The 9,080-nt window shown below is 40.5% G+C and overlaps 1 protein-coding gene across 1 annotated transcript in view; it reads right to left on the bottom strand.

Annotated features, from left to right (window-relative positions):
- Nucleotides 1-5,234: 5,234 nt before the first annotated feature.
- Nucleotides 5,235-9,080, bottom strand: part of IMPG2 (interphotoreceptor matrix proteoglycan 2) — a 75,437-nt gene continuing 71,591 nt past the window's right edge. Inside the window, exons 17-19 of the mRNA XM_063078061.1 lie at nucleotides 7,710-7,928; nucleotides 7,201-7,280; nucleotides 5,235-5,274 (exon numbers count right to left, since the gene is read on the bottom strand). Of these exons, the coding sequence (XP_062934131.1) occupies nucleotides 5,262-5,274; nucleotides 7,201-7,280; nucleotides 7,710-7,928 (312 nt within the window). The 3' untranslated portion in view covers nucleotides 5,235-5,261. The remainder of the gene's footprint in view (nucleotides 5,275-7,200; nucleotides 7,281-7,709; nucleotides 7,929-9,080) is intronic.

The following is a 9,080-nucleotide window of genomic DNA, read 5'->3' as shown; positions in this document are numbered from 1 at the left end:
TTTAGAGTCTACAAAGAATATTTGTGCAGTTTCCATCTTTTTTGTCAGAGGTAATATTAAGTCAGGGTTGTTCAACTACATCGCAATTCACTATGTGGCCAAAAAAAAGAGGATGGGGGCCAGGGAGGAACCAACCCATGGTAACTAGACAATGCAGAAGAAAAAAACAGAGGGGATAAAGTGAGATAAAATCTGCACTCATTTTATTATGTAAAGTAAATGGAACTTTAGGCCACATAAATGAGAGCAAATACCCTTAAACCCTTGCAGTGATGAAAATGAAGCACAATTTACAAAAAAAGTTCCCATTTATCCATAACCCACAAAAAAAGAATCATGTATGTAACTCAATTACAAAGGCTACATCTGTGAGACTCTACAGTACCTTATGAGTGAAAAGGAAAAAAAAAAAAGTTAAATTATTTACCATGCACTTTCAGTACTAGTTATTAGGTCATATGAGAACCCTTTCGGCCGCGCCCCATCATGGCGCTGGCTACCCTTCTCTCCCGCCTTCTCCTTCCCACTGGCGCGAATCGCTCATCAATCAGCACAGGCTCCCTGCTCCCGGCCCCTTAGCAACACAATCCATCCAATCCCCGAACGCCCCATGTCCTCAGCAAACCTATCAGCTCTCTTCTAAACCTATAAAAGCAGATGTGCCCGCTGAATAAAAAACCTTCTCCGGCGAGCTGCCTTGCGTTTGTGTCTCATCCTTTCACTGGTGCTGAATTTTATTCCTTTCACTAGTTACATTTTATTGTTTTCAAATAAGGTGACAGTCTTATTGAATATTATATTGCCAGGTTAATGAGAATGTTCTAATATTCAGAATATTTCATTCCTCAATCACGCAGCCTAAATGAGAGTTTAACCTAAGACTTTTAAATGACTATATGCCATTAAATTACCGTGGGGAAAGCTCTTTCAAAAAGAAGCTCTTTTAGGGGTAGTTCTTATCATACCGATAGTTCCTTTAGCCCTGTCCTTCATACATCAGCAGATCTTCACTGTGGAAACTGCGTTCTTCAATCCCTCAACTGTGGTTCATTGGTAGCAAAAGTGAAATGAAAGTCTTTATTCCTGAACTGAAGCCTCCTGTCCTTTCCCTGACAGTTTAGGCATTCCTTTTCTCTTCCATTTCATTGGTGTGGAGCAGACATTCATGAAGAGCTAAGTGATTTGCTCTTGCATGAAAAGGTGATGCAAAAGGAAATCAGAGATGGTGATGTGCATCAAAATTCCCAAATTCCCACTTCACTGCTTGGGTCATGGAAAATGATCCTCCTTTGGCTCACTTAGGAGAAATTTGTGCTTCTCCTAAGTGTTCCACACGGTGACCTGCTCTAGACAACCTTTATGTCCATCTAGAATTTTTCCAGCAAGCACACACTCAAAGGGTTAACTTGGGATAAAATACATTTTCATCTAACACAAATAAGTTTAGGAAAAAGGTTTAAAATCTTAAACAGAAATCTTTGGAAGTTTTATAAACAAAATCAAACATTTAGTAGTGACAAATACTATTAACACATAATGCTTTAAAGATAATTATCAATTACTTTCAAAAACGTAGAAAAGTTCCCAGCAGTGGCCTGTACTATGCTGAAATTATAGAGGATCCATTATATAAGTAGGCAATGAAAGGGAATACTGAGATAAGGGAGTTACCTTCACACACACACACACACACACACACACACACACACACACACACACACACACACACACACACACACACACACACACTGTTACCTGTAAGTACACTGCAAAATATCTGGATATTTTTCAAGGCTTTCACTAGCTTTACTGTGTCACGCCCAGCCCAAACACTTAGTTTCTGGTGAGCTCATAATGTGTGAAATTGGCAGTCAACAAGTTGAGGAAAAAAAGTGAACCAAGTATTTTGTCTTATGGTCAGTCTATACCTGGGTGCTTGTATCTGATCAGAAATAAATTGAAATGTTCAGATTATTTTTGGCAAACATGAAGATGTCTAATGTAAAATATCTGTATTAATAATAACCTATCGCACATGCAATTTATTGTTAATAGTGATGATTATTTGGCCTTCTCCTTGCCCCCGCCAAAGCTACCCATTCAAAAGAATGCTAGGAAGACAGAGGAAAACTTCCATTTTCAGTCAAAATTTATATAAGGTGCAGACTTCCTACCTGTACAATTTAAAAAATATTTTAATTGCAATAAAATTCTTGTCCTATTTTGTATAAGCAGGAATTAATTTAGATAGGAGGTATTACACAAAGGAGAAGCAATGCAAATGAGTTAAGCTATATCATGTGAGGTACTTAAGTGCTGTCTTCCAACCTAATATACTAGGAACTGGAGAAGATCCGAGATTTAACCAAGACATCTTTAGATCTCAGAAGCAGTGAGGGAACATATTAGTACTGACTCAGGTCACCAATCAGCAAAGTGTATTCTCAGTGCTGCAGCCTTGACCCAGTACCCACTCCCTCCCTGACAGGTGATTAAATTCATCTTTAGACTAAAAGAAAGCTCTAAACTTTATACATATGTATTGTTCCTGAAAGCTTTAAAAAAATTGATATTGACATACTTAACAATAATGTGGTCTTTTTAAAAAATTTTATTAATTTTTTTTAATATTCTCTGATGTTGTTGCAGAGAAGTTGGGAGGGAGAGCGAAAGGGGAGAGGGGGAGGGGAAGGAAATGTGATGGAAGAAGGAGGAAGGAGGAGGGGCGGGATTGAGGCCTGTGGCATCCCCACATTCCCACAGGGTAGACCAGGGGGCTTCCAGCGGTGGCTTGGTCATTGCCGGGCTGGGTGCAGATGTCAGGGTGGTGTGGCAAAAGCCCTCACCTCCCACCACCCCAGCTTGGAAAGCCACAGCCCTTATTGCTGCAGCTTGGTGGTCATCACTGGGCTGGTTGCGCGTGTTGGGGGTGTGTGGCTGAGGCCCTTGGCCCCCCATTGCCCCAGCTCAGGAGAGCCCAGGGCACTTCCTGGGGCAGCTCAGTGGTCGTTGCTGGAGTGGCTGTGCTTGTCAGGGGTATGTGGCTGAGGCCCTCAGCCCCCAACCTTGAGACTGGTTGCAGGTGTCAGGAGGGCATGGCTGAGGCCCCTGGCCCTCTCCCCTTTCTGCCTTGGTAGCCCAGGGGGCTTCCAGCTCTTCCAGGTGTTATAGGTGTTCTTTGGTGAAATAAGACATTTACTAGTTAATACCAAACTTTGTCTCTGGTTGTGGGTACTTGGTTTTTTCTTTCAATCCTGTGTTGGATTATTTGCTGTTCCCACCACTCAAACTCTGTGCTGTCCTTTGCTTACTTCTAAAATGGGGGAACTGCCTGTTAGGACCAGTACTTGAGCTCTGTGGTTGAGCTAAATGGCTGCTTTGCTGCTGATTCCCTAGGAAAAGCTTTTTGTGCAGCTCAGGTTTTAATAGTTGACTTTATAGGTACTTCCAGGTCTAGTGAAATCTGGTGCACCTGGATTATGTAGAAACACTGGTCTCAGCCTGAGTCTTTTCATCAAACTGCACCCCATGCAATTCTACATTCCTGACCAGTCTCCTATGAGTGGTCCTACACTGATTGGAGGACAGATCAGCTGTCTTTGCTGTGCCCCAGTGTTCTCCCGGTGGGCCCATCCACAGCCTGTGCTCCAAACACTTCCCATGGGACAGGCTGTGCTCTGGTCTCTTGCAATGACTCACCGGCCTCTGAGTGGCTCCTTTTTTTCAGTTGTTCTGGCTCCTCTCTCCTGCATGGGTCCACGGGAATCCTATTAGTAGTCTTGCTGGCCTGGGGGTCACCAAGGCCCCCTTCTCCCCTGCCGCCCCCAAGCAACTTCATCTGAAAGGCATAGCTGAGGCTTTCTGCCAGCTCCTGTTCCATGTGTTCAGCAGCTCCAACCTGGAAGTAGCTGGGATTCCAAACGGTCTGTATTAGTCCACTTATGTTGCTTATAACAAAATACCTGAAACTGGGTGATTTAAAAAGAAAACAAAATTTATTGCTCACAGTTTCTGAGGCTGGGAAGTCCAAAGTCCATTTGGTGATGGCAACAGTGACCCAGGGGTCTCACATTGCAAGATGGTGGAAGCAGAGAGAGAGAGAAAGACAGACTCTCCTCTTCTTTTAAAGTCCTCAGAACCATGCCCCTGACCACCATTTTTAATTCATTCACTACTGCACCGTCCTACAATCCAGTCACCTCTTTAAGGCTCCACCAAAATATTACCAAAATAGGATATTACAAAATATTACCAAAATAGGATTTCCAATCCTCTTAACAGTCACAGTGGGGGCTAAGTTTCTAATACATAAAACTTGGGTGACACAATTCAAGCTTCAATGAGTTTTGAGGGAACATAGTTCAATCCACTACACAGTTGGAGCAGTTTTTTCTTTCTTTCATCGTAGCTTTTCCCACCTTCATGCACTCTGTAGGTCTCTCCTCCTCTTCCCCTGAGCTCTAGAGGCCCAGCTTGGCTGTCATTGTGTTTTTATAGCTGTAAATTGTTGTTTTGTGGGAAAGAGTGATGCTGGGGACCGTCTATTCCACCATTTTGACCAGAAGTCTCACAATGTGGTCTTGATTAATATGCTCAGGAAATTCAAAACTCTGGTAGAAGCATAAAGTACAAACCTAATTCTATACTGCAGCAAAAAAGGTTGCTTTTTCTTTAGCAGTTTGACAAAAAAAAAAAAAAAAAAAACGAACAAAAAACAAAACAAAAAAAAAACACACCCACACAAAACTTAACATTTTATTTAGATGAATGCCTGACTATAAACTATATTAAGACTACTTCAAGGGCTTCCCTAGCCCACCTGACAATAACAAATATGTTACAAAATATTCTCTTAGTAAGCCTGACTTCTCCTTGTAATAGTCTCACTTGGTTTTCCTTCTGGAAAACCAGAAGCACAACTCTTAGGAGAAACCCTCAAAGATTCAGAAGCACACAGCTATTACAGCCCTAACCCCCAGGTCCGGCTTTTTTCATGTAGAATACTTTCCAGAACTCATACAGTTTTGAATTTCTTTAAACACAGCTTTTGGTCTTTGTAGAAATAAAGACTGTCACATCTTTTACTACATTCTAAAAATTTAAGCTGGGGAAAAAAAAAAAAACGTGCCCACATTTAATTTTTTTAAATAGAAAACTCTTTTTCCAACAGAGTTCAAAATCCAGGTTTGTTATATGACATAGATAACAAGTGATCTCCATCTTCTCCAGGTCTCTAATCAGTTTCAAAACAGGATTTATGGTTAAAGTTGTTCCCTGCCATGAAAAAACAAAGAGCAATTCATTAAAAAAGCAGGAATGTACTGAAATGCATTTCTGTTGCATTTAGGAACATCACCAAGCTACGTTCCTTAAAATTGCCAATGTTTTCTATTTTCTTTCTTTGAAGAAAAGTTGTCTTGTGCTATACGAAGTTTGAAAAATTTTTTTTCACTCTACAAAGACCACGTAATGCTTTTACTAAATCCTAAATCAAATTCATCAATATTTCTTGGGCTACTTGGTAGATAAAAATTCTGAGACTAAGCAAAAACTTAAAAATGCTGTATGGATTACGTGCCTAACATTTTACAACACTGTCTTCTCTCTATGAATGACCTTTTTAAGGCTGTAGTGTCTATGTCAACTTTCTTTTATTTCATGGGATCTTCTCGTTTAAATCTTCTTTGTTTCATGCATGTTTTTGTATATTTTAATGCCAGACAGTTCAGCAGAAGAAGCTGAAGCACATAGTCAATCTGCCAGTCTCTAACTAGCTTTCCCGAATCCTTTCCTCGAATGTCTTACCCTAGATGAGATGCATTTTTAATTGAGGGAACACATTCAGGCATGTGGCTCTGAGGGTCTTAGGTAAGACAAAAACGTCATTTACGTTCTTTCTATTGGATACTAGTGAAATGGAGCCATGGGCCATCGGCTGCCTGGAGATGCAGGAATGAGTGGATGTCCTGGTTGAAAAGGCAGACTCCTCGTAACATTGCTCTGACAGCATTCAGCAAGGTTGGCAGCACCTCCTGGGAGCTAAGTCAGATGTTCAGAGATTTTTAGCAGCATCTCCACCATGCACATGGAATTAGAAAAGCATCTTCCTCAGTTTCCTTAAGTATCAATTTGTCCCTTCTGTCAGAGAAGGACCATGAATGAAGGGGCTGCATATCAGAGAAAAGGGATTTGGAGCACTGCATGTGTATAGATAACACTTGTGATTAAAAGTAGAGAAAAATGGGGGAGAAAAAAAGGATTTGCAGCAAAGGGACAGAGGCTCCACTCAGAGCCATGGATGTTATCTTGACACTTCATCAATTTCTTTTACAAGAGCATGAATTGCTCTGGTTTTTCCTCTTCTAAAAGTCAGGTGCAGATACCTGGCTGGACCCATCCATAAGCAAGTACCTCTGTGAAGGCAGCAGTAGGACCAAATATCAATGCCAAATTGTAATCCCACCCACTATACTCGACTAATGCCCTCAATGGTCACTTTACAAGATAGTTTATTTTTGTAACCTAAGTTTGGTTATGGAACCCGGGGAACAAAGAAAAAAAATTATAGACACATGCCCAAAAATTCATGCTGAGAGAAGCAAATGGAAAGAGACAGAATGAAATTAACATAAACTTGAAAGAGGCAAGAGATATGCTTTAATAAGATGTGTGATTCAAAGCATACTAAAGAGTGTCTGTAGAGATAAAAATGGAAAGACGTGTTGAAATATGTGAGGATTTATGGTTATTGTTATAATTATATAATTCTAATAATGTGGCTATTACTATGGATGCTTCTTATAGAAACTGTCTATGAAAAATATTTTATAGCATTGGATCCCCAGTGAAATCCACAGTAACAAGAGAGAAAATAGGACATAGCCTGGGAATCTCTAGGCCAAGAGAGATAGTATCTTAGTTTTAAATCTTCTCTGCCATTTGCTGTCATTGCCATCTTAAGTAAATCCCTTCATCTCTCCAAGGCTTCCTTTCCTCAAATAGGAAATACCCAAATTATAAAGCCGTCATAAAGAATAAATGAGATATTCTGTGTGGATATGTATAAACTTTAAAGAACTCAACAGTCTGGTTACTGCCAAGACCCCTCTCAAACAGACAGGAATTACATGTTGATGCTGGGGGCACTATTCTAAGGCAAACTGTTAAGACCATGGGTCAGGAGCTGTTTCAAATGCTTACATCTGATGCTCTCTCACAAAAGCTGCAAACTCAGGATCATTGGCATACAGTTCCAAAATTCTCATTCTTTCTTGGATTTCCTTAAACAAACAAAAAAAGAGGTCACACATTGCATTAGCAAAATCTCAACGGCCTTTTAAAAGGCATTCTAATTTTGATAATAAATTTACAACTTTCAGGAGGAGAGCTATAAGAAAGAATTGCCCTTTCAGAGACATGGAAGGTTCTACATATACTGCTCTGGATATTACATGTACTGCTCTAACTCAGACATATATTTCTAAGGAAGGGAGTAGGGGGAGAGTATTTGCTAACAATGGAAAAAAGAGCACTGGGTGGGGAATAAGGTACAGCTCAGAATCGAATACCCTCTGCTTACCATATCAACTGGGAGATATCATAGGTTAAAAACTAATCATGAAATATTATACATCCTTTCTTGAAGATCATGTATGTGCACGCACACACACACACCAGCAGCAGAGCAACTGAAATGAAAAGTTTCGTACCTCTCTAGAAAGCCCACTGTTCTCATACATCTGTCTGATTTCTTCCTTGCTCAGACCACCAATCATCTCTCCGCTCGCAGAGCTGTAGAAGGGATGCTCACAGCTGGCTGCCTCACTTTCATACACAGGGTTGTACTTCACAGCATTCTCCATGGATGAGAGGCTATCAGCCTGACTGCTGCAGCCACAAAAACAAAGGTACGATTGATTCGGATTTTCCTTTGGATTCTCAACTATTTGGAAGACTATGTACCTGAGACAGGATTTCTGTTGGGGAAGAAAAAAAAAGTGAACTGGACACAAATGGGAGCGGTGACTGTGAAAAATATCCAGATCAATCTCAAAGATTATCTATGAGGTGTTATCATCATTATCTCCTCAACTACATAGGAAGTGTCCTGTGGAATTGTTCATGTCTCATTCATCTTATTTAACCACAGTGTCTGGCACTCAATAAATGTTGGTTAGGAACTATGTCTGCTTATAGATAGTATTTCATTAAACAAATATGGCTCCATAATTCCTGGAGTTATATACATCAAAAATCAGTGTGTTACCACACAGAGAATCTGATAGAAATATAAATATTGGGGGCGGGGGGCTGGACAAAAATTAAATTCAATTCATGACTATAAATATTTACTAAGCATTGATTATGTGCCTAGGTCTGTTCTAGGTGATGATGATACAAAGAACTTGGAATCTCTGCCCTGAATGTCAGATTTAATAAAACATGCAAGGACATGGTGGAGGTATATTCTGGGTGCTCCAAGCCTCCTTAGCCATGTCAGAGGGCAAGAGAAGGTAACATAGACCTGGTAGTAGCTCTTGTAGACTCTAGAAGCACAGAAGCAACATACAACCAGGGATTATGATCACATAATAACCCCAAATCCTCTTGGATCCCTAGTCTAGCCAGTGAACCAGGTTTTATTTCCCCCATTAATGAAGCCACACTTAACAGAGAACCAGATTCTCAGATTTAAAATCTGATTCATTACCATTGGTATGAGCCCAAGGGAAACAAACTATAACAGGTCTGGTCCTCACATAAGGGGAACTCACCTTTTCTATCTCCATTAACCCCTCTCCAAAACCTCCCTCACCATGGAACACGCATCTGGCCACACTTGATGATGCCTTTCCCTCAATGTGCTTTGAGGTTCATGCATAACTCCCCGACTTTGCTCTTGCTCATTCAACTAGCTAGAAACTGCCCACCCCACTCTCAGCAAACATTTACTCTTCTGTTCAGCTAATATCACAACCATCATTAAAACTTCTAAGAATCTCTCCCCCAGGCAAAACTAATTCAGCCCTCATTTAGGCTCCTCATCTTATTTGCAATGTTATTTATATTTCTTTCCAAGT

Source organism: Cynocephalus volans, chromosome 1, assembly GCF_027409185.1.
Source record: "Cynocephalus volans isolate mCynVol1 chromosome 1, mCynVol1.pri, whole genome shotgun sequence".
NCBI classification, from domain to species: Eukaryota; Metazoa; Chordata; class Mammalia; order Dermoptera; family Cynocephalidae; genus Cynocephalus; species Cynocephalus volans.
Note: the sequence above shows the minus strand (reverse complement) of the source record. Positions and strands in the feature narration are given on the sequence as shown.